We start from the raw sequence: 27173 nt of genomic DNA on the forward strand, positions 1-27173 counted from the left end.
CTGAGGCAGCTGTGGCCCTGCAGCCCAGGGAGGGCCATGGGGGAGCAGAGATCCACCACAGCCCACGGAGGACCCCAGGGCAGAGCAGGTGGGTGCCCAAAGGAGGCCGTGACCCTGTGGGAAGCCTGTGCTGGGGCAGCTCCTGTAAGGATCTGTGGCCCCGTGGAGAGAGGAGCCCACAGCAGAGCAGGTTTGCTGGCAGGACTCGTGACGCTGAGGGGGCACCCGCTGGAGCAGGCTGTTCCTGAAGGACGGCACCCCAAAAATCAAGAGTGGGAAGCCAAAAATCAGCTTGGAAAGAAAGTCAAGGGATAGTGTTTTTAGATTTGGGTTTATTTCTCATGATCCTGCTCTCATTTGACTGGTATTAAAATCATTTCCCCACGCCAAGATTCCTTTGCGCATGACGGCAATTCGTGAGTGATCTCGTTCTGTCCCGATCTCGACCCACGAGCCTCTCCGAGCCAGCTGCGGAGGGCAGTGCCAGGGAGGCTTTAGAGGGCACCTGGCATCCAGCCACGGTCAGCCCGTCACAACGCGGCACGACCTGGGCAGGGGATCCGGGAAAGGGGCCCCTATGTGTGGAGGAGGGGCCCTCCCGAGCGCCTGGCACCTCCCCCCCACAGGGCACCCGCCGGGCCCTTCCACTTTTCCTCAGCCCGGGTGCGGCACAAGCCGCACGGGGCCGCCATGACACCGCCGCGGGGCCGGGGCGCGGCCGCCCCGCAGCACCACGCGCGCGGCCCCGCCCCTGGCCCCGCCCCCACCGCGGCGGCGTCACAGTGGCGCGTTCGGCCGCCCCGGCCCGCGCGTGACGTCGGCGCGTCCCGCGGTCCCGGCGGCGGGGCCGGAGGGAGCGGCAGGTGGCGGCGGGCGGAGCGGAGCGGGCCCGAGCGGAGCTGAGCCGAGCGGCGCGGGCCGGCCCGGCGGGTGAGTCCCCGCGCCGCCGCGGGCGCGCCCGAGCTGGAGCGGTCGGGGAGGCGGCGGCGGTGGCGGCGGCCTCGGCCGCTAAAGGCCGCTCCGACAGCGCCCCCTGCGCGGCCGCCCCTCGCCCCTCCGCCGCCGGCCGAGGTGGAGCGGGCGCCGCGGCCTTCCCGCGCGGGTGAGTGCCCTGAACAAAAGGCCGGCTGAGCCGAGCGAGCGGCGGCCGCCCGGTGGGCAGAGCCCTTCCCGGTATTGTTTTGGCGGCAGAGCGGGTGGGGGATGTCGCCCGGCGCCGCCCCGCCCGCGGGGTCACGTGCCGGGTGTCGGGGCCGCGGTGGAGCCCTGTCGAGAGCCCTTCCCAAGGCCCCGCACCGAGGGGCTGGGAGGGAGAGCCGGCACTGCCGGTAAAGCCTCCCGGTCCCTCCTGCTGGCCAGGCCCCCTTCCGCGGAGCCGTGTCCCTTCAGGAGGCGGCGCCCTGGCGCCGGTGCGGAGAGAGGTGCGCGCAGAGTGCCTTACCGGGCCCGGGCTTAGGCTGGACTCGATGGCCGGAGGTCTTTTCCAACCGAATTGGTTCTGTGAGTCGGAGGTTTCGTTGTGCTGGGCAGTCACATAGGTCAGGAGCGTGAGCCGTGGCGGCGTCACGCGTGGCGGAATCCCCTTGCCGAGCCGGCGCAGCGCTCTAACTCGCAGGGCGATGTGCAGCGCTTCAGTGTGTGGCTTCGCCCCTGCGGATGTCCCCGCTGTGCCCGGCCGGCCTCGGTCACTGCCGCCGGCGGCGTGAGCGGAGCGGCACGGGCGGTCACCGGTGCGCAGCGCGGAGCACCCAGACAGAAGTAACTAAGTGTTCCTAATGGAAATGCTTTTGTTTCTTTGTGCTTGACCGCCTCGGCTCAAGTGTTTGCTTTGCATCCCTTCGGAATGTTGAAAGGGGACGTGAAATGTGAAAACGGGTCCCGCTTTCGGCGCGGTACGTGTTACCGCCACTGAAAAACATTAACTAAATGCGAGGGTTTTGTACGAATAAGACGATCGGAATGGTGAAATACTTAAACTGAAACTGGGGGATGTTTTAGTCTTAGTACAGCTTTTCAGTGATATGCCTGACAAACGCTGTAGGTTTTGTTACTGGTGTGTAATATGCAGTTATGTGTTAACAATTACAAGGAGGTGTAGGGAGCAGAGCTTTAAAACGTTTTGCCTCTGTCAGGTTTGTAATATTAAAAATCTGATCTTTCTTGCTTTGTTAGCTGCTACCTCTGGACGGTGGGCTACTCAAAAATAGATTCTGAAGCATCTCCAGAATTGCGGTACCAAAAATTACCGTGTGAAATAGTATTGAAGACATGTTGAAATCTGAATCTTCATTTGGTAATTTTTAATAAATCTTAAATAGTGAATGTTTTTGCTAGAACTTGCTTTATAGTCTCATGTGTTTAATACTGTAGTTTCTTTCCAAGTCTGATGAAGTGCCAGTTGTTTAAATTGCTATAATACAAAATCTCTAGAGAGTGAAAAAAAAGTTTGTTCTTGTTTCCTTCAAAATATATTGCATCAATTTAGATGTAATTGAATTGTCATTTATTTAAAGACCTGGAACCGCAGTATTTTTTTTTTATAGCCTATTGAATAGTGAGCCCCTGGAAAAGTCCTCATATTGAAATTGATTTTTTTCCCTCTTTTCTGCGCATCTTAATCAAGTCTATATCTATATATACGAAGAGATGTCCCTGTACTTGAATTTCTGAAGCATTGGTAACTTAAGATGAACCAGTTTCTGTTCATTTTTTGCACACTTTTGCTTTTGAGTGAGAAAATAACATTTTCCTTAGTTAAATAGATTGGATTAGGATATATGCTCAAAATTCAAGGTCAGCGCTCTAATTGTAGCATAGGGAACAACCTCATTTTCAATACATGTAGCATTTTAATATTGAAATGGCTGACTGTTCTACATTTGAGTATTCTTCTATGATTCAATTCCAAGTGTAGACATAAATGTTGGGGTTTACTAATATGCAATAGCCAATGATAAGGAATGACAGGCAACCTGAAGCCTCATCACAATCAGCAATTCCTGAGAATATTCTAAGTTTAAGAACCAGCTAGAAAAAAAGCAGGCAAGCACAGGAAACAGTGAAGTTATTTATCCGTTGTGCTATCCACTAGCAGGGACAGTTTTAAACATATCTGATGAGACTCAGTACCTTGAGCTGGTATGTATTGACACTAGCAGACTGTCAGACAGGAGAGTGATTTTTCCTATTAAATAAAACAGCTACCATCTTTCTCCCCCCACTGTCTGGCTCATGGTTACTTGTGGGAACGGCAAAATTCAGGGGATCATTTTCCCCTCCTACCCACCAATTGAGTTAAAAATTGGGGAGCTTGATGGAAAAAAAAATCCAAGTATTTAATTACAGAAGAGCATTTATTCTTGTGAAAGAATACTGTAACTCTGCTGAGTTTTCAAGGGAAAAAATGATGAATTTGTGATAGCTATTTTAAAATAATCTGTATGGAGCTGCAGTATTCCTAGATTTCTGTTATTTGAAGTAGGACTCATATAATAGGCTGGTGTTTGTTGAATTCACCATTGTTGCACTTGTGTGTTTTTAGAAAGCTAAATTTTACTTACAGAAGAAGCTTAAGACTATGAGTAACTCTTCATCAGTATATAGGAGCTGGCTTCCTAAATAGGCATGCTTCTGATTTTGGTTTTGGTGGGTTGGTTAGTTGTGGCAAGGGTTTGTAATTGTTGCTGGGTTTTTTCCCCCAGAGGAATAGAGGTGGAAAAATTGTGCTGGGCCTGATAATTTACTCATAATTTAACGAGTGCAGTTGGCTGAGCCGACCAGAAATTGTTTCATTCTGTATTGACCTAGTAAAAGCTTAACATTGTTCTTAAGGAGAACCTGAAGTCATTTTGGGAGATAGGTCTGGTAGAAGTACACCGCTTCAAATTCTTAAGGCATGGAAGAAGTGGACATGACTTCTCCCAGTAAGCATCCTGAGAGACTTTCAAGGGGACAAAGAGAACAGTTCCATGCTGGCTGACTGTCAGTTTGGATAGGGATGGTCCTGATCAGTGACACTGTCCTTCCATCTGTTGCCTCTTCAAAGTTTCAAAATCAGTACGTGGTAGGATCCAGGTGTTTAGGAAGGGATATCTGCAAGTTGCTGCAGATAGCATAATTCCTCATAGTACAGGAAAAAGAGAAAATGAATTGCTAAGTATAGAACACAGCCCTTACCCAGGTGACTTCAAAGGAGGAGTCGTCATACAAGAAGGGCCGTGTGTGTAACCACAAGTGTTTGTCAGTCCATTTAGTCGAATTTTCAAGACTGGCTTATTTAATAAGTAGCAATGACATGAAGTACAGAGGTTATTTGATGGTAGTGTGTGAACTAGTTCTTTTCAAGACCTTTGCTGCAGTTGGAAGGTTGCCTTATCACAATCCTGTAATTATGCCTTCCTTGGATTCTTCTAGGTATAATTACATATCTTGAATACGTGTATGCATTTTTATTTACTAAGAAATCTCTTAAGAACTGACCCAGTGTTTTTCTGTTATCTCCACATAGCATTTGGTTTTATGATGTGCTGCCTCTAGTAGTGCATTGTGACAGGGAGTAGATAAAAGGCTTCAGGTGATTCCTACTGAAGTAACAGAAAGCCAGCTCCCGAGATGAAGGACTGAATACCACACCCAGAGCATCAAGCTTGTTGCAGCTGTCTCTTTGATCATAGAAAGTATAGTATCTTGTCTCAGTGGATTAGTAGAGCCACAATTCTAACGCAATTGCCGCTCTTGGTTTCAGATTGATGTGTGAAGAAAGGAAATCTTCTAGAACTATGAGGGGAGAAAAGGTGGGGATAGGCTTGTTAATTTTTGCATTTTTCCTTTGGAGCTCATTCTAAAAATAGCTGTACAAAATGTTACATGGAGCTCAGCTATAAAGAAAATAACATATTTGAGTAATGCTTCATGCGCTGAAGTCATCTGAACACACTGATATTAATGATAAATACTTGATCATATGATAAAGGGCTATAGCACAGAACACTGTAGTGCTCCATCTTCTTTCAGGGACTTATCATTCCTTGACTTTACTCGACTCTTACATGTCTGCTCTACACTGTATTTATGCTGAAATTATTCTTTCCTTGAACAAATTGAAATCAAAGAGGTGACATTCTCAGGCAGGTCTACTTCAAATCATTCCTATATATAATGTTTTGTAGCAACTGGAAACTGTAGTTCAAGATGTTTGAGAATCATCCAGAAAGCTACAGACCAAAAGGAAGAGATGATTCTGTGGCTTATCTGTCTTTTTACAGAGGATTCACTGAAGGTGGTTCTCTTAGGTCAAGACTTTCATGATTAGGTTGTGAGAATGCAAGAGTGATGGTCTCTTTTCCCCTTCGGAGTTTGCAGATTCCTACTTCCCTGCTGTAGGAACTTTTAAGGTATTTGTTAGGCACTTAGTGGCACTTAGGGATTATTATGTTTGTGTGAAGTGACTTGGCTCAGATTCTGGTTGGTGGCATTCACCAAATATATTGCAACTGACATCATCTGCTAGCCTGAAGAGGGGTATATTACCTCTGAGGTGTGGAGGCTGAGTTCCATCCTTGTTCTCTTTTTTAGAGACCATATGCACTCTTTCCATTGTTGAACCTTGGAGCCCATCAGGACATTTTAAAGAAATAGAGGAAGGTCCTAATTAATTTTTATTGTTTATTTACCTTGGTAATCAAATATAGGTCATAGAGTTTGTTTATAAACTGGTATGAGGGCATACAAATGTAGGTTTATAAGGAAGAAAGTGCTGAATGTTCTGAGGTTCATTCATTAAATGGATGCAATGATATCTGTAAAAGAGGATGAGGATTCAAGGCTCTGAGTCTTGAAATATGAAGAGGCGAATTTCTTATTGAAATATGGAGAAGACCTGGGGGAAATCAGCTGTTTGTGCGCACTGCTTTTTCGTTAAGTATCTGATACTGGTCTGTGTCAGGACAACACACATAGCTAGATGGTCCTTTGGGATGGTGTTTTACAGATAATTTTATAAAAAGCTTTAGGCAGCCATTGTGACTTTCTAAATTTCCTAAATATAGGGGATCATTTATTAGAGGTTAAATTTGCATAAACATAACATGCTCCCAACTTTGGTCATTTACTCCTTTTGTGAGTTCACCATATGGAAATGAGCAATCAACTTACTGTGGTAAAAAAATCATTTCCTTTTATAATGCTTAAAAAAAGATTTTTTTTTTTGAGCTAGACATCAAAATAAAAACTGTGGATCAAAACTGATGGTTACGAAAAATGTAACAGAAGTCTGGTGGTAGTTTTATTGAAAAAAACATACATCAAGTAAATAAAAGCATTGTAATTTCCTTTCTGTAAGAGAACCATGGCATTGTACTTTGCTTGCTCGTACCTCTGGACAACACTGTAATGGTGGTATTATTTGCTTTCTGTTAGTTCACAGAGAAGCTGAAACGCTGTAGTGTACCACTGAGCAGGACAAGTCAGGAATGAGCCAGACTTGGGAAGGAGGACCTGCCATCCTAGCTGGAGACGTCTGAAGAGAGGACATTTCAGTCTTGTGGCATGCTTCAGTAGAAATTACTAAGAAAAAGTAAGCTGTTGTTTTGTTAATGAACTTAAACATGTCAGCTCCTTGATGGACTGATTAGTTGCAGTTAAAATTTGACCTGGAATTTGAAGTGGTTTTGTGTGAATTTACATTTTCTTCCATAAGAGTCCAAGAAGGCCTGGGGTCTTTTCATGTAATTGTTACACATCACCTCTTCCATACTTCATGTATTGATGAAGGCTCCATAGCTTAGAAATGAACTGTATTATTTAATATTACCAGTAAAAACCACAAGAGGTGGGATCTTGCAGGATTTTGGACTAATTCCATACTGTCTCAGTCGGTTTTAGGCTGTACTTGTTAAAATGCAGGGTTGAGGTTCTTTTTGGTCCCTTATTTATACCTGAATTGAAGATCTAAATACTTAAAATTATTTTTAGAATTATTCCTTGAGTTTAGTTAATTCTTAGTCAAGAATATGATTTTCCATGATGCTAGGAGTGTTTTAAAGGGAACCCAATCCCCCAAAAATTGAGCTTTCTTATTTGATAACAGTTCTGATATAAAGCCTGTTTTGATTGAACCTTGTTACAAAATATTACTTTTAATTTCAGGGAAAATACTGTGTGGTCAGTTTTGTTTAATTCTTAGTACCATGAAGTTGCACTGGAAGTGCTTCCACAACATAGCAGAATATCATTCCAAGATGTTTGTCCTTGGTTGTGAAGGATTACCTCTTCAGTAAAAACCTACGTGTACATCCTCCTACCAGCTTAAAAACAAACTCCATGACCTAGATTTGGTATTAAGAAGGTAAATTAAAAAAAAAAAATTAGCATCATGCTTTAAAAACTAAAAGTGAGACAGAATCCATGTAGTTGATATAGATCTTCAAGTGCATAATTGTCCTGCATTCTGAGCACATGCAACTGCAGTTGTGCCTATCATATCAGAGTTTTATGTTCCTGCGTAGCGCTTTTAGAGATAAGGGTTTGCTCCTCCAGCTCTATTCGCTTTATACATAACATTTTCCTTAGAGTCATTAAAAATCAAATAGGAATTTCAAGAGAAAGCATTTACTCCTTTTCATATCCCGCATTATCTTCATCTAGTAAGGGACCCAAAAGATCCCTCAAATTTATGGGTGACCTATTGAGCACAGTTCAAATGTTAGCATTTTTTGCTTTCAGTGAACAGGTGAGAATTTTTAATTCTTCTTTTAGTTTACCTCAGGGTAAACTCTCTTTTGTTTAGCTCATGATATCACAATTTGGTTTGTCAAAGGGCATTGCCTTTTTGATCCCTGCATTGCGTTTTAATCACCTCCAAAATCCTAATTATGATAGGTGACTGGCGTAGAGGTTACTTACCTACAGGTTGTTTTAATCTTTTCTTTCCCTCTGAAAAGGATAATTTTATAAAGGATATTCAGGGAGAAGCATCATTTTGTAAAACTGTAGCATGGAAGTCAAAATCTCTGATGCTGTGCTTTTTTGCATTGTACTATCTCATTGTGGGGGGCACTTGAAAATTAAGATCCTTTCCCTCAGCTGTGGTTAGCACAAATTAATCAATAAATGGATTTCTCTTTCAGCTCTTCTGTTGGGAAATGATGGCTGGGTTGTGTTTGTGGTATCCTGAAATCTCAGCAGACTTTCTTCTCCCCTTTTTCTAATAAGTTTCTTGGTATAAACCCCTACATTTGCTATAAAAATCTGTCGCAAAATACGTCCTCAGAAGTGTGAGGCTTCCAAAAAGCAACTTGTTCACAACATTGTTAGAATGGATCTCACAGGTTCTCACAGGTGTGTGCTGTGCAGTAAAATCACAGTTGCCAGCTGGTAGGTAATGCTCTGTGTGTATCTGGCATGCTGATTTAAGAACTGTTATGCAGATTGGTCATTAATCTCTGAAAAAGAAATTCAGATATGAAACTGAAACGTAGATGGATACAATTTTGTGCTGCTTCAGGAAAGAGTATTTGAGCTGTAGAGCTTTTAAAAGAATTATTTGATGAAAAAAGGATTAAAGAGGCATTGGTCTTTGAAGAGGAAATTTTAGTGATAGAAGGGAACAGACAGCTTACAGAAAAATGTTTTAAGTAAATGGCACATGATATATTATTGTAAAGATAAATATAGATACTGAAGCATAGGTTTTTGTCTAGTCCCAGCATATATTTATAAGATTTTTAAAACCGTGGAAGCTTTTACAGTAATACTAGGCATTTTCTCTTGAGGTAACATGTTTTGTTAGAAATGTGTATAACATTAGAACAGGCTGTCCAGGGAGCCTGTGGTATTTACATCCTTGCAGATTTCAAAAAAACTCAGCTAGACAAAGCCACAGCTGGTCTCATCTAGTATTGGTGTTAGTGCCATGTGGAGCAGGAGACTAGACTAGGTGACTCTAAAGGTCCCTTTTGGCACACATGCTTGTGGTAGTTTTGCATTAACTATTCCTAGCTGCCCATACAACAAAGACTACTTTCACTGAAAGGCTGTTTTGTTGAATATCAGTCTTAAAGTTTCTCGGGGATTTTAAATAAAAAAAGGCACCTTTTTAGGCCTCATTCCCCAGGGCCTATTCTCCTCCCTCATTTGTTATCTGGTATTTGGTTTTGATTGTTAATAAATAAAAGAAAAATACCATGAAACAGACCGTGAAAGATTGCCATGGCAAAAATGTAGTTGAGAAGGCATTTGCATATTTAGGCTAGAATTTTTCAACTGCTTAAATCCTACATGATGCCAAAGTGATGCAGTCTTGCATTCCCCAATCTCTTACCGTTACAAAATTATCTTTATTAACATAAATAAGATATGGCCAGAAAAAGTAAAGGCAATTACTTCACAAGCCAGTCAAATCAGAGTTGTGTGTCTCTGCAATACACCGCTGCTTCTGCTGGTCTGCATTGATTCCTTTCGAGAGGTACTTGCATATATCAGGGAGTTCACTTGATGTTTAAGAAAAAGGAGCCCAAGGTATCTTCTGAAAAGGCCACGTCAGTTTTCAGATCTGGTTCTTTCTGCATCCCTGTGGTTGTTCTGAGCTCAGTTTGAGGGTAGTGTACCATGATGCATGGGAACTGAGAAACAGTGGAGGAACTCTTCTGCTGGGTGCTGCTGTCAGGCTTATTTTCTATTGTGTAAACCTAGTCTAAGATAGTGTTCAGGAAGTCCCTTAATCAAACAGATGATCACCTATATTCTGAAGAGAGATTGTTTAAGTTCAACTTGCAGCTACATCACCTCTTGAGGAAAGAACCATAATTTCTTAAAATTTCCTGAGGAGGTACCAAAGTAACTGGCTGGCTGAAGGTTCATTAATCAACTCTACTTTAGGGAATGAACAGAGGGAATTCCAAAGTTTGTTTTCTGACTTGGTATGTTAACATGCTGCAAATTAAACAGATACAAGGTTGGTGATGAGCAAAAGAAATCTTCCCAGTACTGAATGTAGTCCATCATCTCAGGAAACAGTAACTTATCTTAATTTGAAGTAAACATCTCATTGTGTGGATGTTGAAGTGAAATGTGATGCAAGGTGCTAGTTTAAGTTGACATAATAAACTGATTTAAATTTCTTTGATCCTCTGCAGGATGGCTGGCTGTGGTGAAATAGATCATTCGATCAACATGCTTCCCACAAATAGGAAGACAAATGAGTCATGTACCAATTCAGCACCTTCCCTGCAAGTCCCTGAATGTGCTATCTGTCTGCAAACGTGTGTCCATCCAGTAAGTCTGCCCTGTAAACACGTGTTCTGCTATCTGTGTGTTAAGGGCGCTTCTTGGCTTGGGAAACGATGTGCACTTTGCCGGCAGGAGATTCCTGAGGATTTCCTTGACAAGCCAACCTTATTGTCACCTGAAGAACTCAAAGCAGCAAGCAGAGGCAATGGAGAATATGCTTGGTACTATGAAGGTAGAAATGGCTGGTGGCAGTATGATGAACGTACCAGCAGAGAGTTGGAAGATGCCTTTTCCAAGGGTAAAAAGAGCACTGAAATGCTAATTGCTGGGTTTTTATACGTGGCAGACCTTGAAAATATGGTTCAGTACAGGAGAAATGAGCATGGACGTCGCAGAAAAATAAAACGGGACATAATAGATATACCAAAGAAGGGAGTGGCTGGGCTGAGGCTGGACTGTGACACCAACACTGTCAGCCTGGCACGAGAGAGCTCTGCTGACGGTGCGGACAGCACACTGACTCCAGGGGCTGCAGCTGTGCAGCCTCTAGCATCCATTTCTGTGAGGCCCCTACCAGCACTAGATGGTCAGCTCGTGAGCCCTTCGACGCCATCACCTGATGCAAGCAATTCTCTAGAGAACTCTTTTGCCCAGTTGCAAATAAATGGAGACAGTATGGCCGAAAGGAGTCACAGGGGAGAGGGAGAAGAAGACCACGAATCATCATCTTCTGGTAGGGTGCCAGCCCCCGACACCTCTATTGAGGAGACCGAATCGGATGCCAGCAGTGACAGCGAGGATGTGTCTGCCCACCTTCAGCAACACCCGTCCTCTGGTCAGCAGAGACACTTGAGTGCTGGTGCAAGCCAGGCAGGAGCAGATAGACCAGGGGCAGGGGGTGGGGTGGCAAACACAAGTGTAAGATCTAGAAGGCCAGATGGACAGTGCACAGTCACTGAAGTTTAAATTTAGAGCCATGCGAAAAAAACATACTCAGTTGTAATTTTCTGTAAATTTTCTGTCCACATTGGCATTGCACTCAAACCTAGCAGCGTGTTTGGTGGGAGGGTGGGGTAAAGGGGAGAAAACAGATTTGGCCTGTTTTAACTTAAGTCTTTTAACATGTCTCAGCTGGAAGACTCTTTAACTCTAGGAAACTGGGTTGTCCTGTTAATGGTTTGAAAGCTGTTTAGCAATTCCCAGTTTTCTTGAAAATGTCTTGTGTTTATTTTGTAGCATTTTCCCCTTGAAGATACTCTGTCCCTTTTTGGCCAATGTATAGCTACTGTACAACTTGAATTGTCTTCATTATCTGACTGTTGCATTAAGTGTCTTACTACTTTCTGCATGGATTGATGTACGAAAAGAACACTAAAGCTATGTGGAATCAGGCGAGGTGTTGGGTGTGAGCAGGATGCTTAATTTAATGTGAGAAAATAGATGTGAGTTTGGAGTTAAAATGTGTTTTTACTAGACAAGAGCAATCATTTACCTTCTTTCAATGGAAATGTAAAAATGCTGTTAACTTGTGTTGCAAATCCTTACCTTTACACTCTCCATGGCTTTTTCACTGGCTTTGCCATCTAGTCCTTGTAGTTTTGTTTATTGAGATCTTTCTTGATCTGTCTTGTTTTTGTTACAGAATTTATAATTTAATAAAACTACATTTTATCAGTAACAATCTCAGATACGTTTCTAGTTTAATTGAACTTCACTGAAGGAATTTTAAAGAAAATGATCATAAAACAGCTTCCCATGTTTACCAGAAGGGAGGACTAGTTCTGAGTGGCATCCTGACATTCTTGCATCCCTGACTGGCTGTCTCTCAAACACAATGCTGTAGGCGTCTCATCTTTTACTGAAAAATCTTGAGTTGCAAGCTTTTTCACACAGACATCTGAAGAGCTGATTAACTTACTTCAGTGTTGATGGCAGGCAGAATTACCACACACAGCCTTATTTTAACATCCAAAATGTTGATAAAAGAGGGTAAGTTATCAAAGTTGACCCTATAACAAAGGACATGGATATTATGGACTGTAGTGCTATTCATCTGTTCATAGAAAAACTATAGTGGCAGTACAGGAAATTGTAGTTTTGTGCTTGTATTAGCAGTGTAGGAGCTGCATTTCAACAGACTTCTGAATGTTAGAAGCCAGATCTTGAGAAACACAGCTTGTCTTTTATCTCTCTGGCAGTTCTTTAACATTTTTTTTTCTTTAACTTTTCTTTAACTTATTTTAAAATACAGCTAATTAAACTCCAATTCTTAGTATCTGTCTCAGAATAGAAAGGGACAGTAGCTGATACATAGGTACTACTGATCTTAAGACAAAAGTTGCTTTAAGGAAACAACCATTTGAAGGGAATTAAACGGCTGACTTTTAAAAATGGTAGACTTAAACATCTATAACGTTCTTCTTACTGTAATGATTGATATAGCATGTCTGACCTTGGACAAAGTTGTGCCCCTCCTCTGCTGCCTACAGGTAAGATCAGTGGGTCACAAAAGTGCAGGTGAGACTAGGATGATGGAATAAGGAAGATTTCCTCCATTCTCAGTTAGGAATAAATGCTCTTGATCACAGATTTTCACTATCATCTTCCAGTCCCATAAGGAAATATGCCAATTACATGGACTTCAGGAAGGAAACTGGATGGAATGCTTTTTTCTCTGTTAGTTGCTAGTTGTCTTATTTCTGATTTGGGTTAGTATACAGTGGCTCTACCCAAAGTATGGCTTTGTACTGCAAAAGCTTTCACTAAGAACACTTCAGCTATGTGCACAAGCTTCATGTGAGAGTATGGGTTGAAAAAAGCAAGAAAGAAAATAGAGGAACAGGACTCACTATATGCTTTAGGCTTTACAGCCATAACAGTCTACAAATAATTCTATCAGTGATTATCCTTGGGGTTTTTGACCCTAGTAGAGAGTTCAGCCTCACACCCGTGATGCTGCTTATGGCTCCTGCTGGCTGACTGCAGCTGTGAAACACTAAAATTAGTTAAAGTAAGGCTGGTGAGACCTTAATAGCCAGCCATCAGAGTAGCAAATGCACCTCCCAGATCAAGCTAGGGAGAAGCAGTAACTGATAATTCCCACCTTATATTTAAACCATTACTTTAAGTAGGAAATATGTTCTCTGTCCATTATAGCAAAGCCACAGCCACACTGCATTATGTGGTTGACTGTAATTCCATGCATTAAATGTTTTTCGACTTGTGCAGCATAGCCAGAGAAATGCACAGTGGAGCAGAAGGGAAAATGAGAAAGGAAATTTAAATACTATAAAATCTTCAGCATTTCATAATTTCCAGAACAGATAACCACACATACAGGAATCCTATTTCATGGCTTAAAAAAATCAGATAGGGACGCAAGCATTCTGCAAGAACACCTTGGTTATCTAGACTGACCATCTGGTAAATATATTCCTATCAGCAGCAAATAAGATAGAAGTATCTGTATTGCTAAAAGTGATCTCCAGTATCCATCCTTTACAGGCTTGGTACAGAATCCATACTCCCATTAAACCCTTGGGTTGTCCCAGTACACAGAAGAAAAACAAGACAGACATATCACAATGTAATAGGCAACTTAGTTTGCTGAGGAGGAAGCTGGCAAAGTAGCCCCTAGGAAATACAAAACCTAGCATGCTATTTAATTAGGAGACTGGGACTATCAGTTTTGATGTTTCTAATTTATTTTGCGCATTTAGTGCTTGTTTGTTTTTAAACCATTTCAGAACGGAAAAAAAAAACCCTGAGATGAAGCTTGACAGCTTTAATAGTTGTAAAGAAAATACAAACATTTATCAACTGCTAGTTAAAGATATTTGTCACTTTAAGATTATAAGAAAGTATTCTGTGAAATAAAGCATTTAGCTTTCAAATGGGTAAAATGGGATTCCATTTCATCTCAGTCTGGAACTTTCATCCTAGCACTCATGGTAATTTAGCTGGGCTGGTTTTTGTGTGAAGGGCTCTTCTTACTTTTAGAGTAAGAGAATATGGTATAAGACTACTCACAAAATCCTTGATCACAACCTGTAACCTTCTTCAGAATGTCCTGTATCTATGCTTGGTATATTTATGATACCAGCAATATGGGTTTCCATAACCCTCTCTGAAACTGTTCTGAATGTGTCTTGGTGTGTAATAGTTAATTACTTGTCCTGTTTTCTTAGAAGCAAACATTAGCCTTTGATACAAATCAAGAGAGGGTGGCTGGGGAAATGCATTTGCTGAAATGAGAATTAAGCTCATTGTCTATGAATCAAAATGGAAAGAGATCCCCCAGAGTTGTACTTATCATTCACTAACTGCCAGCACAGATCTGGTTCAAATTGTGAAAGAAACCAGATTCTGCCTTTGTCTTACAATTTCTTCCCTCTCAAATTTCTGTAACCTGGTACACAGAATACACTTAGGAGCCTAATGTGCCAAAGAAAAAAAGATTCAAGGGTCTTACTCAGGTTCTAAGTAATGTTCACATCAATTTTAAAAACAATAATAGTATTAGTAATTGTACATTCATTCTTGTAACATAATCAGTTGCCCTTTAAAACATTTTTTGTTTTTACTCACAACAACATTATGTGCTATTGCTTCAAAAAGCTGGATGAGTATGGACTGGAGTGTGCCTTGAAAGTTCAGTGATGCTGCAGTCTGGAATCCCTCATGAGTCTTGAGAAACCTCATGAAAAGCAGAACAGCTTCACTACTGAACAGTCAAGTGCTGTCTGATTATACTAAAGCATTTGCTCTTCTGAAGTAATAGTTTTGAAGTTCTTTAGGGCATGGGAAAGAATCCAGCTACACAGGAGTAACCACTGGGCTACTGGATAAAAAGGAGCCAGAGGGAGAAAGGCACAAACCAAAACACCACTCACTTGCCCATGTTCTCATTCCTGTCTCTTCTCTAACCTGAAAGGAAAAATTGAACTTTATTTTTGGGGAAGAGAGATTTGAAATCTTCCTCCATTTGTGCTCCAGATATTAAGGCAAAGGTGCAGGATCAACAGGGTGGAGGTAAGTTCCTTATCTTCTCTGAGATCCCAACTCAAAACACATCCCTTTCCTCAGCATTTCTCTTGGTTGCTTCATGCTGTATTCATTGCTGTGAAAACCACACAGTAAAGCATCCCCAGCAGATCACAGAATCTGCTCGAAACTTGCAGAATCTTAGGCAATCCAAGCCTAATTCCTAACATTGATTTGTCCCCAAGTCCTCAAACATATGTAGTTACCTCACTGTCTAAAACTCAGGACTCCTGCCACACTAGAAATCATAACATGGATTTCCATCCAAGATATTGCCTTATTTTCTTAAGGGAGCTTGTTCCATGATCTTGAGCTAGTTATGCCTGGTCAGAGCAAAAAGGCATGTCAGTGGCACAAAGCCCAGAGCTTCCTTCTTTACAGAGGTCCTTGGCTCAGATCTCAGTCCCTGCTGGATTTAGAGACAAGTGCATTTTAACCAAGAGTACAGGAAACTCCTCAGTCACAGATATATCTGTATGGATTTGCTCTCATAGATGTTTATTTTTAAAGCAGGCACTCTGTATCAGTTTCTAATTTCTGAAGGGAAAACTTTCCCCACTGAGTTATCCAATCACTTGCATAAGTCACTGGCATGAAGGGGAGACTGAGTTCCAAACCTAGTCAGCCCAAATATACCCTACCAGTAAAAATGCACTGAAGAAAGACATAGACATATCCACTTACATCTTACCAGAATGCTGAGGAACTCGCATCACCCAGTCACCTAAGGACAAACCTTTCTGGGGTATGATACATCGTAGCTTTCCAAGATTTCAACCAGATTCTGTGTAAAGAACCAGGCCAGCAGCTTTGCACAGGTACAGAATATGGGAATGTGCAGATGCATGTGTGGGTAGCTGATTCCTTGAGCAGTGAGAAGACACCAAAATACATTTAAAAGCCTGAATCAGTGATAGTGGATGAGTGCTAGAAGCTTCTCAGCAACTCAAAGCTTCTCCTGTAAAATCACCATTAAAATTGAAGGATACTTTCTCAGCAATTGCACAAAGAAATAACTAGAATGAAAAAATAAAAGCTATCCTCCCACTAGTAATCATCTTTTCCAAGCTGCTTAAAGACACTGGTCTCATGTTGGGGAACTCATATTTTGCAGCTTTAGATGCACCTGTTCTGCAAATGAATAAACCTCATATCTTTCAAGTAATTAATTTCCATTCTAGTTAAAAAAACAAAACAAAACACCAAATAAAACAATCTTCAGCCTCATTCCAAATGAATTACAGTTCTATTTTCTGCACAGTATTTACCTTTACATAGTAATTTCACTAATCTCGATTCAGTGGGTGATTAGGACAGTAGAGAATCTGCCTGGGATTTCTCTGTGATTGCACACCAAATATGCCTGCCTGACCTAAATGGCAGGAATGTTAATGCCATTTTAAATGGACAAGTCCTTTAATGATTCAGCTTAACAGCTGCTTTACTGAAAGCTTTGTTTGCAAAAAAGTCAAGCCCATTTCTTATGCATAAACCATCATTTATGTTTTGGTCTTCTAACCAATGCCTCCAAATTGGCAGGCCCACCCCATACAGTTCCAAAAATGTCCTTCTCTGTCCTTAGGGCAGCTTCCAGCGGGAGTTCTCTTCCTGCTGTCACCACCTTTTTCACAGCCCGGATGACAGCGGCCGGACCGTCCGTGTACTGACTCAGCCAGGCGCGGGCCTCTCCCAGCGCTCGGGTTTCATCAGCGGAGGGCAGCGTGTGCTCCGAGAGCCCCAGGCTGAGCGCTCTCTCGGGGTCCACCCGCGCCGCCCCGCCCAGCAGCTGCAGGGCTGCCCCGCTGCCCACGATCCGCACCAGCCGGGCAGCTCCTCCCCAGCCTGGCACCAGGCCCATGCGCTTGTGGACAAATCGAATTTCACTTCCAGGCGTCATCAATCTGTCAATGAAGAACACACAGAGGTCAATCCATGCATTTTTGAGCCTTTTGTTTTCAGCTCGATAGCCCTTCATTTTCTGTTTTCTCCTCCCCTCGGCTTCGAAAGGCAGATACAACTTGACAGTGTGCTCATTACAGCCGGAGATGGAGTTTCTTCATTTTTACCTCACATGGTGCCCTAACTGCAGCTTTTGGCCCTTCTCAAAATTAGACACAGATGCTGCTACAAGTAAAGATTCTCAGGGCCCATACTGATACATCTAGTCAGTTCTAAACAGTGTTGAAAACAGAGCTGCAGAGGACATGATACATTTATTCACAGTGCGAAGCTGCCTTGCTAATTCATTCATAAACCAAGCGGGAATTGGGTATAACCCAAGCAAACTAACGTACAAAACATTTCTCAAGAGGATGGATGTAGTCTTGGTACTGATATGAACTGGGGAGGTTCTGTCAGCACCGTGGTGATTACAGCATGGGTGGGGCTTTTTGGTTCTGTATTTTAGAGATCCATGTGAGTTTGATTTCTAATTGCTCATCACTAAAAGGGAAATCCAGATGGATGCTCAACTTACGTCTCACAATGCACAATAGAATTACTTTCTATTTATGTCTGCAATGTGTAATAGAATTGCGTCCCTCTACAAGGTAAGTAATATTCCTCTTTCCAAAGATGTCACATCTTTCTTTTCTAAGCTTCTTTTCTACAGCTTCTCACCTCCTTTACTTAAGAACTCATCTTAGGGCTCATTAAGCTATCTCCCTGGAGGAGCTCTGCTGCAGCAGATTGTTCTGTCTTCACACAGTGGTCACACTGACACACGTTAGGTTAGTGGAAAAAACATCTAGAAATAGAAAGAGATAGAAAAGATGTACAGAAACAGACCAGTGCTTGCTCATTCTCAAAGTGATGTTCAGCAGTGTGGTTGCTTGCTGTTGATTGTAAGCCAAAGGATGGGAATCACATTTGTGAAGTAGATTAGCTTCTACTTCAAGCACTAATTGGCTTTTTGAAGACAAATCTTGTAATTCTGAAGTCTACACACAAGTCTGTTTCCTAACCATGCACATTTTTGATAGTGAAAATACCGAGGTGAGCAGCTTTGGAAGGGGAAAGAAAAGGAAAATGCAACTACTTCTAGGAGCTCACTGTTCTCACATCTGCTTAGTGATTGTTAATTGTACGTTTGCTTGGTTGCCTTATTCTTTACCAGAGCACCATCAGCATTCACGCCACACTGTACAGCATCAGAATTGAAGAGCTTACGCTTTATCCCAGATCCAGCACAATGCACAAAAGCAACAGCTGACGGGCCAGATTGCATGAAAGCCTTTTTGTAGAGATAGCAGGGGAAGGCTGTGTGACAAAAGGAAGAAAGCAGAGTATTGCAGGGGAGGAAAGGCTTTAAGCTAACATTATCAAGTGCTTCCAGACCAGCAAATCCCAGGGAGCTCAGGTCTCTTTTCTCAAAAGAATTATTTTGCAAGTATTCCAGAACTCCTTTACTGGCTCAGCTTACTCTGCAATTTGCTCACACCCAGTGTCTGACTGGAAAAGCACTAAATGAAAACACTATTAAGGGTTTAATTCTAGCTGTGCTGAGCGATGTGAGGCACTAGAAAAGAAAGGGTCATAGGCAGATGGGCATCTGATGCTAGACAACCTGTAGGCAGTCTCACAGGACAGCCACCACAGGTCAGGGAGGGCAGGTTGCACTTGTATATTGAATCTGAGATTGTTTCAGACAACGTTTAGTATGTGGGAAGGGCTCTGTTTCCCTGCAGAGTCTTCACCTCCCTCAGAGAAAACTGAACCAAACACAATGAAAGTAAAGTAAACCACTGACAGCTTCACTCACAGATATACTGCGAGGCTGCAGCTTCCAGAGCCCCACTGGGGTTCACCTCTTCCCACAAGGCTCCTTTGAACAAGCTCCACAGAAAATACTGAGATAAGTGGTAGTCGGTGGAAGGTGTAACTGTAGTATTGGACTGCCTTCAGGCTTATGAAAGGTATTTTTGTTTTTTCAGACTTTTCAACTATGAATCCTCTCCTGAAGTCACACCATTGCTTACAGAAACCACCCATCATACTCTCTGTTAGATTTATCACTCACTTGCAGTCCCCATGCCCCAGGAAGCAATGGAGACCTGAGCTGAAGAGGCGGAAGCAGCTGCCAAGCCAGCCTGGGATCAGCCTCTGAACACCACCAGCTGCAGCCTCGAATACATATTTCCCCTTTTATTGTACGAAGGAATTGAGTCTACCTTCTAAGACATGACAGATCTGATCTCCCATTAAAAGAATTTATGTAAGAAAAGCACATCAAGCATTACTTAACATAAAGAGGCAGACAGGAAAAAGCTGGAAAGACCAAAGCACTATTGCTGAGCTGTTTATACCTTATTCAACTAGTACTGGCCCTGCCTGAGACAGAGTAGTAGATGAATACAAAATTAACCCTCATTTCAACACTAGGCCTGTTTTTGTCTTTCATATTGAAGGAATTAATATCTGGGTCCCCTGTATCACAGGGGAAGGTCACATTGCTAGACTCATATGCCATTGCTAGACACATATGCCTTCCCTGTCCTAATAAAGAAAATCTGTTGCATGATAGTACTGAAAAAATATGTATTCAATGTAACTAATGTACAAAGTGACAGAAGACCTTACAGTAAGCAGGGGAACATCCTTCAGAAATGTGAAGGGTAGCAAATCCTCACAATTTAAATTGGAAATAAGAGGTTAAGGCAATATAAGCCCCAAAGTGCAGCTGCAACCTTCTTTGAGAACCTTTCATTTCCATGTCACAAACACACTACAACCCCCCTAGGAAGAAAGTACAGTCACCATGGGCCACATCCAATTTTGTGTTAGTCATCTAAAGCAAACGAGCTACAGCAAATGTTGCTGCTGTACATTTTAGAATGTTCTCAGCTGCACTAAATGTTACAAATCCTCCCCCTTTGATCTGAGGATTCCTCCACTCTGTGACATCTCATCGCACCCACAAACAACTGACTGTCACATCGCATCTCATCACACCACTGGCAATGCACGTGAGAAGAAACCTTGCTTGTCATTAACACTGCAGCCTAACAAATCCCACCCTTATAAAGGTACACTTGCTCCCCAAAGGCAGCACTTGCTGTGAGCTAACAGCTATGCCTTCTTTTGCTAAAGTATTTCCCAGCTACTTGAAGCCAGAGCATATACAATAAAAGCTGAAAATGCAAACAAAAATATACTTTCTCAATTTTTCATACCTGCTTATTATAAATACTAATGTTACTGAGCTGTTCCAATGGGTATAATCAGTTCCTTGGCATAACCAAGATTATATTAAGATCTGTGCTGGCCCTTACCTCATCATTTCCTGGACTTCAAGGTTTGAGTTATATTCAGCATTTTGACAAGACAAAGGTATTAGTCAAGTTTACTAGGGAGGGACAGATACCATCCTCTATTTTATGCTTTTTAAAAGCTCCTACAATTATGCTTTTGAAAGCCACTGTAGGGAAAAAAGACCTAAAACATTGTAAGTGTTGTCAGCAACCTGCAACCTGAATTTTGTTCCTGTTCCCTGCTTGACTCCCCACGTCACATAAGGACACAGCTCCTGACTTCCCATCCTCCCCTTTTAGCTGGCATGAGCTGGCACTCCATGGAGGGAGGCAGCTGGCATCACACAGTGCTGCAGCACCTGGTCCCCAGCTATGGCTGTGCCCTGACACGGCAGCCAGAACTGCAGGAGATGACTTTTATCTCCCCAACAAATACTTTGTCATCCTGCTCTCAAACCATCAATATTAATATAAATAACAAACAGAGCTTATGTCTTTGGGTCACAGTAAGTTCCCTCACCAAATCTGCTACATTCTTCCATAAATTTCAGTAATGCCTATCTGCAAGTTGATTGAACCAACATAAAGTGGAAACTTCTCCAAAAACAAGAGTCAAAGGCCTTGGGGTACAATTAAAAGACACCCATGATTTTAGCATGCTGTAGAGCAAGAGTTACAGAAATAATAATAAATCTTCAGTAGAACTACATATTTTGCAAAAAATAGATGCAGGACACCCAGACAGATAAAAAGCAATATCTATAGTCAGCCACACACCACTTTGGCACAGGGAGATGGGAAGTGGGGGTTATGGTCAGTTCATTAAGTGCTGTTTCTGCCACTGCTCAGGGAGAGGAGTCCTTCCTTGGCTCCAGGGTGGGGCCCGTCACACACAGGCAGTTCTCTGCAAACTTCTCCAGTGTGATTCACTCTTCCACAGGATGCCATTCTTCAAGAGCAGCCTGTTCCAGTGTGGGTCCACAAGTCCTACCAGAAAACCTGCTCCAGCATGGGCTCCTCTGTCCACAGGTGTACAAGTCCCTGCAGGATCCTGCTCCAGCACGAGCCTCTCACAGGTTCACAGCCCTCTCTTGGGGATTCACCTGCTCTGGTGTGGGTCTTCTCCAGGGGCTGCAGGTAGAACTTTGCATCCCCATGGTCCTCCATGGGCTACAGGGGCACAGCTGCCTCACCATAGTCTGCAGGGGAATCCCAGCTCCGGCACCTGAAGCACCTCCTTCCCTCTTCTTCCTCCTTCTTGGTGTCTGCAGGGCAATTCCTCTGACATGTTCTCATCCTGCTCTTCTCTGGCTCCCATTACAACTGTGCAGTAACTTTTCTCTCCTTTTCAGATATGCTATCACAGAGGCATTACTGTCATTCCTGTTTGACTCAGCCTTGGCCAGCAGGATGCCCACCTTGGAGCCAGCTGGCATTGGCTCTACCCAACATGGGGGAAGCTTCTGGCAGCTTCTCACAGAAGTTATTACCTACAGCTACCCTTGTAGCCCCTCTGCTGCCAAAACTTGGCCATACAAACCCAAAATACCAGCCAAACCACATGCACAACTATTGCAGGAAAAGAGAGCTATTAAAGAAAAAAAGGAAACTACCAGGAAAATGGTAACAGAAGGAAGGTTATCAAAGAGTCAAACATTTGTTTTACCCAGCAAAGAACAGAAGAACAAAGTTGATCTACAATGCTGCCATACTCTTTGCCCAACATGTATGCCTTTCTAATACACTCATCAATATAGCATCAGCTTAATTAACTCTTATTAAATTAAGTAACAGCAGTGTTATGCTGACACACGGCCAAAAGAGCTTTTTAAAATACACACTGCTGGGGAGGGCAAGTTCAAGAGTTTGTTGAGAGGTCAGGTATGACATTATCTGCAGATGGTGTTTATCATGCAAACTGAACTTCCTTTGCCAGGTGGACATGAAAATTTAATGATCTTGCTGGCAAGTGGACAAAAGCTCATGTGTAACTGGTTTAGGATTTTGTAACTCTTCTTGGTGAGTGCTACCAGGACAATTCACAACAGCAGTAGCTCTCACATGCATGCTGGACCTTAAGTGAGCAAGAAAGCCAGTCCATTGTCCACTTCTTCCCTGTTTTCCAGTTGCACCTTCTCAACACTAAAAACAGAATCCCTGTCCCACCACTTCATGAGCAAACTGCTCCTCATAATCTCAATCCATTGTCCTCAGCATCCCAGGGCACAGACACAGCAGGTCCCAGGAGTGATGGTGGGTTCCTGAAGCAAGTGAATGGGACTCAGGCAGCAGTTACACAGGTACTATCTGTAATCTGATCTCACTTCTCTTGCTGAGGCACACAAAATACAGCAAAAATAAAGTGCTGCTCTTCCGTACAAAATGCTGCTGAACATAGGCAGTGATGATATGTTTTTAGCTAATTAAACTTACAATACATTAAAACAAAGCAGGAGAGAGTTGTGGTTGTTGAATTTGTAGCATCAGAGCAAGGAATAAACTACTGTTCTTTTATCTGTACAGCAAAAGCCTTGATTTGAGATTAAACAGAAGTTCTTTATTTCAGGTTGGTTCAGTGCACCACATAAATCAAGTAATCTTTTCTAGGCTGCATTTTAAGCTTCTTAAATAGGAAAAAAAAAGCAGCTTTAAAGTGAATTGCTGAAATGCAATAAATATTTGGATAAGGCAGAAATGGGTAGTCGGATGTTAAAGCAATTCCATAAGAGAGAAACATCACCTTTCCTGCAAATGCACCCAGATAATTCTGTAGCTTCAGTTCCTTGGCTCAGGCAGGGATACTAAGGGATCACAGGCAAGTGGCAGCTCTGAAAGCTGGACCATAAGGAGCAATTAATTGGGACTGCAAATGCTGTCAGCCTGAGGTTTGGGCAAAGATAATCACAAAGATAAGCAGTCAAGCACTGTGGAACTTCACACTACTTTAAATAGTTCATGTAGCACATATCAAGGGGTTTGGAAACCTCTGAGCTCACTGCCTTCTCCCAGTTTTCTTTAGCATGGCATTTGGATTTGCAAGGTTTAACTTGTACCTGGTGATCAATCCACCTCTGGTATCTGTATTCCAAATCTCAGAGTCAGAAAGATACACCAGATATCATGCACCTTCCCATTTAATATGTCCTATACCTGCTCTCCCCACCATGGAAAGACAGATATTAAAGCGTGTATAAGAAACTACAGAACTTCCTTAGCAATAAGATACAAATTCTTCAGGCATTATATATAAATGCTCCTTGGCAATTGCTGCAAAACTAATCCCTACCTTCTCCAGAATGTTTAACAACAGAAGTAATTCCTGAATACAACCTTGAAAACACAATCTGAATATGAATTACTGCCTTGATATTTTCACAAAGCCACAGAAAGCCTGAAATGACTAAAGGTAAGGCTACAGTCTGTGCCTGCAGAGACCTGACCTGGAAACCTAAACACCAAAAAGTTAATTACATGACAACATTGTGTTCTGGTAGTGACATCTTGTCTTCTGTAAGCCTTGTTCAATATTCCAATACACAAGCCTTCCACAGTTATTACAGAAACTCATTTAAAACAACAAATGTATGAACCAGTCATTTTTGCAGTAAAAATAAATTTTGAAGCAGCAAGGTACTGTGGGAAGAATATTCTGCAGAAGAAATATGCAGTACCACACTAAAATAATTTAGCCAGTCAGCAAAGTTGCTGATTAGCAGCTTCCAGTCCTTACTTCAATTTTCTTGACAGATGTTTTCAGAATTAGACCCTTAAGAATAAGACAGCCTCCTCCAAAAAGCAAGCTAAATGATCCCTCTCTGCCTATCCAGTGGAGTGTCTGGAAAGCCTCTTTATCTCTGCACCATCGAATAATTACCTAGATACTCTGTAAGGGGATTATCGACACAAAATGGCTACAGATTTTGCTGAAAGTCATCTTACTACACCCTGTCTTACCAAAAACCCCCCCCTAGTTCTCTAAAAATGTTAACAAGTGGACTAACCCTGAGAAGAGTTAGCAATAATTTCACTTATCTTTCAATCTCACTTGATTAATTAGATAGGCTTTAAAGAACAAAAAAGACACAGATTAAACATTTAATCAGTAACTCCTTGCTAATTTTATTTAGCAGATTTTTGAACTGGAGCAATGCACTGAATATTGGCAAGACATAGTTACATGCTTTCCCAACACAACTTGCTGGTATTAATTCCCTCTGCATCTCTCCCATATCTTCTTTCTCACTGAGAGCTTCTCATGTTCCTACCCTATGCAGAGAAATAATAAGGCAATTAGATATTGCAGCAGTTGCTACTTCAGACCTGCAAGAGCATGAAGGCAGACTTCCAAAGTGAAAATACTGTAAAACCAATGAAAGTAGGGATTGTATTACAGGCTTGTGGTGACGGTCTATGCAGACCACCATGGCATCATAAAAGCAAACCCTCCCAATGTTTGCTCTTTCTGAAAATCCTTTAGTCACAGATATTCACTTGACAGATGACTAAATAGTAACTACTAAAGAACATAAAAATGAAGACAAAATAGTTTAAAGATAGTTTGGGGGAACTGCATGCCTTATGTTTATCTTAGATACAGTTGCTAAAAGATGCTCTGCAATTCTAAGTTTCAGTAGGCTAAAAGAAGACTGTGCACACTAATAATCTTTCCTGTTTATAAGCTTTAATCCATAACCTTTTCTATAAGAAGCAATGGAAAGAAGTAGGTCCAGCTACTATTTTAACAAGCCCATCAGAAAGTCACCCCACTCAAATCCTTTCCCTTGATTTAAAAATACTCCACCAATTAAAATTGCAAAACAGTATACCTTCTTTATTTGAGGTTTAAATAAATTAAAATGATCCCCAAGAAGCAAAACAACAAAAAATCCTATCAAGCCTCCCAAGCACAGAGTGTTCCAGGCATACTCTAAACTGCAGTGTCAAAGGAGTAGGCTTGATGCCATCCTATGAAATTTCACTAACACAAAAGCTTGCTTTTCTCACAGCTCTTCTCAAATTGCTTTACAGAGACTATATGGACTTTTATTTATAGTTACTGAATTATTTTGTAACAGTCTTAGTGCATCCATTTTCCCCCAACTCACCACAAAAGCTAAGAATCAAACTTTACATAAAATAGCCCAGAAACATCTCTCATGTCTCCCTAGCACATATTGCCTTTACCCCCTACCTTTGCTGTCCTACAGTCAGACTTTCCAACTCTAAGGATCAGGGTGAAAATCAGATCAAGTAAATAGATTCCTAATTACAGAAGTATTTTTTTAAAATAAGAGTTAACATTCTTCTGAGTTGCCTGGGAAACCTCAGAGCAGTTTCCAGAGGGGAGCAAGGCGACCTAAACAATGAGAATTGCATTTTTCAAAGGAGGCCTTAAAATAGCCATTTTTAATGTGCCTCTATCATGCTTTCTCACATCACCCAGGGTCAAATGAAATGCAAGAACGAATTACAAAGTCACACTTTCATCTATAAGCCCAAAACATTTGGCTGATGCTAAAGTTCTGAAAAGTGAGTCCTCAATCTAAAAAAATGGAATATGTAGCAACAACAAGGGTTAGAGGAAGAGCTGGAACACTGGGACATCAGTGCATAAATTGCTAAATGGACATGAGCCATTTTAAGAGGAATGTGGTCTCTAGTAATAAACAGGAACTTAAAGTGTGGATAACCACCATCTATTGCCCAAATATTGTGATATTCAATGTTAGAGGAGCCTCCAAAATCAACACAGTCAACTCAAAAAGGCTGCAAGATTACCAATTCTAAAGGAAGCCATTCCAGGGAAGAAGCACAAAAAATACACTGTTACTAGAAAAAAAATCCCTTGGATAACCAGAATTAAATAATAATAGGCAGACACAGAGAACTGCATGTCCCCCAAAAAAGAGCATCTCATCAGAAGCAACGACTGCACTGAGAAAAATCAAGAAAAGGCCTATCAGCAGCATGAAGGAGCTCAGTGAGGCAGCAGAGAAGACCCTCTGAGAGAGTGCCCTGGCAAGACCCAGATTAAAACTGGTCTAGACATGATTGTGTAAGAACAACCAGAGAAGTAAAATAGGGTCTCTTTCTTAAACACTTCCCTGATCTAAGGAGAGGGGCTAAAAAAGGGCCAGAAAGATCATTAGTTTGAGAGAGGGATAATAAAAAGAATGAAATACAGGGAAAGACTGCTGCTAATACCCTGCAAGGCAAGTAGCACAGTGTCAATCAAAACAAGGTAGGTAAGGTCCCCCCAAAGTCTCCTGCAGGTGATGTCTGCTGTCACACCAGCTGCCATCCACACAGACTTTCAATCTCATTCTGGACCAGATCTCCCAGGAGTCAGTTACAGATAGAGGCTCACACAGCAGACTTTGATTAGGGGCTTTCAATCGAATTTGTTACCTCAGGCTTGACAGTTTCTCACCCATGGCTTCACAGAAGCCAGAGAGAAAAAAGTATGCTATGAAAAGCTACATTTCTTCTAAAAGGGATAAATGAAGCTGGGTATTGGAAATTGCAGAAAGACATTTTCTGCAGCAGGAATGAAAAATTGAATTAGATGGCAGATCACAAGGCAAGAAATAAGGGCCTCCAAAAAAAGCATGACTGATTAAACTCCACTAGCAGTATTAAAAGAAGCAAGATGAG

The 27173-nt window shown here is 42.1% G+C and overlaps 2 protein-coding genes across 12 annotated transcripts in view; one reads left to right on the top strand and one right to left on the bottom strand.

Moving 5' to 3' along the window:
* The first annotated feature begins 775 nt into the window (after window positions 1–775).
* RNF146 (ring finger protein 146) lies at window positions 776–11902 on the top strand. 6 transcript variants are annotated; one of them, XM_084202018.1, is made up of 4 exons: window positions 776–930; window positions 2173–2293; window positions 6418–6574; window positions 10134–11902. In XM_084202018.1, exon 4 carries the CDS (start codon window positions 10135–10137, stop codon window positions 11191–11193), a length of 1059 nt encoding a protein of 352 aa, XP_084058144.1. In that variant the 5' UTR covers window positions 776–930; window positions 2173–2293; window positions 6418–6574; window position 10134; the 3' UTR covers window positions 11194–11902. The 6 variants fall into 6 exon arrangements, with proteins under 6 accessions (XP_084058144.1, XP_084058146.1, XP_084058148.1 ...); XM_084202019.1 differs by lacking the exon at window positions 776–930 and adding an exon at window positions 957–1102; XM_084202020.1 differs by lacking the exon at window positions 2173–2293.
* Window positions 11903–13942: 2040 nt separating this feature from the next.
* The window catches only part of ECHDC1 (ethylmalonyl-CoA decarboxylase 1), a 42138-nt gene continuing 28907 nt past the window's right edge, over window positions 13943–27173 (bottom strand). For 5 of the 6 annotated variants that reach the window (XM_084201569.1, XM_084201566.1, XM_084201567.1 and 2 more), the window contains exons 6-7: window positions 18439–18528; window positions 13943–17171 (exon numbers count right to left, since the gene is read on the bottom strand). In XM_084201569.1, the coding sequence (XP_084057695.1) occupies window positions 16766–17171; window positions 18439–18528 (496 nt within the window). In that variant the 3' untranslated portion in view covers window positions 13943–16765. The remainder of the gene's footprint in view (window positions 17172–18438; window positions 18529–27173) is intronic. The other variant, XM_084201571.1, reaches the window with a different exon arrangement.

Source organism: Fringilla coelebs, assembly GCF_963513975.1.
Source record: "Fringilla coelebs genome assembly, chromosome: 3".
In the NCBI taxonomy this organism is placed as follows: Eukaryota; Metazoa; Chordata; class Aves; order Passeriformes; family Fringillidae; genus Fringilla; species Fringilla coelebs.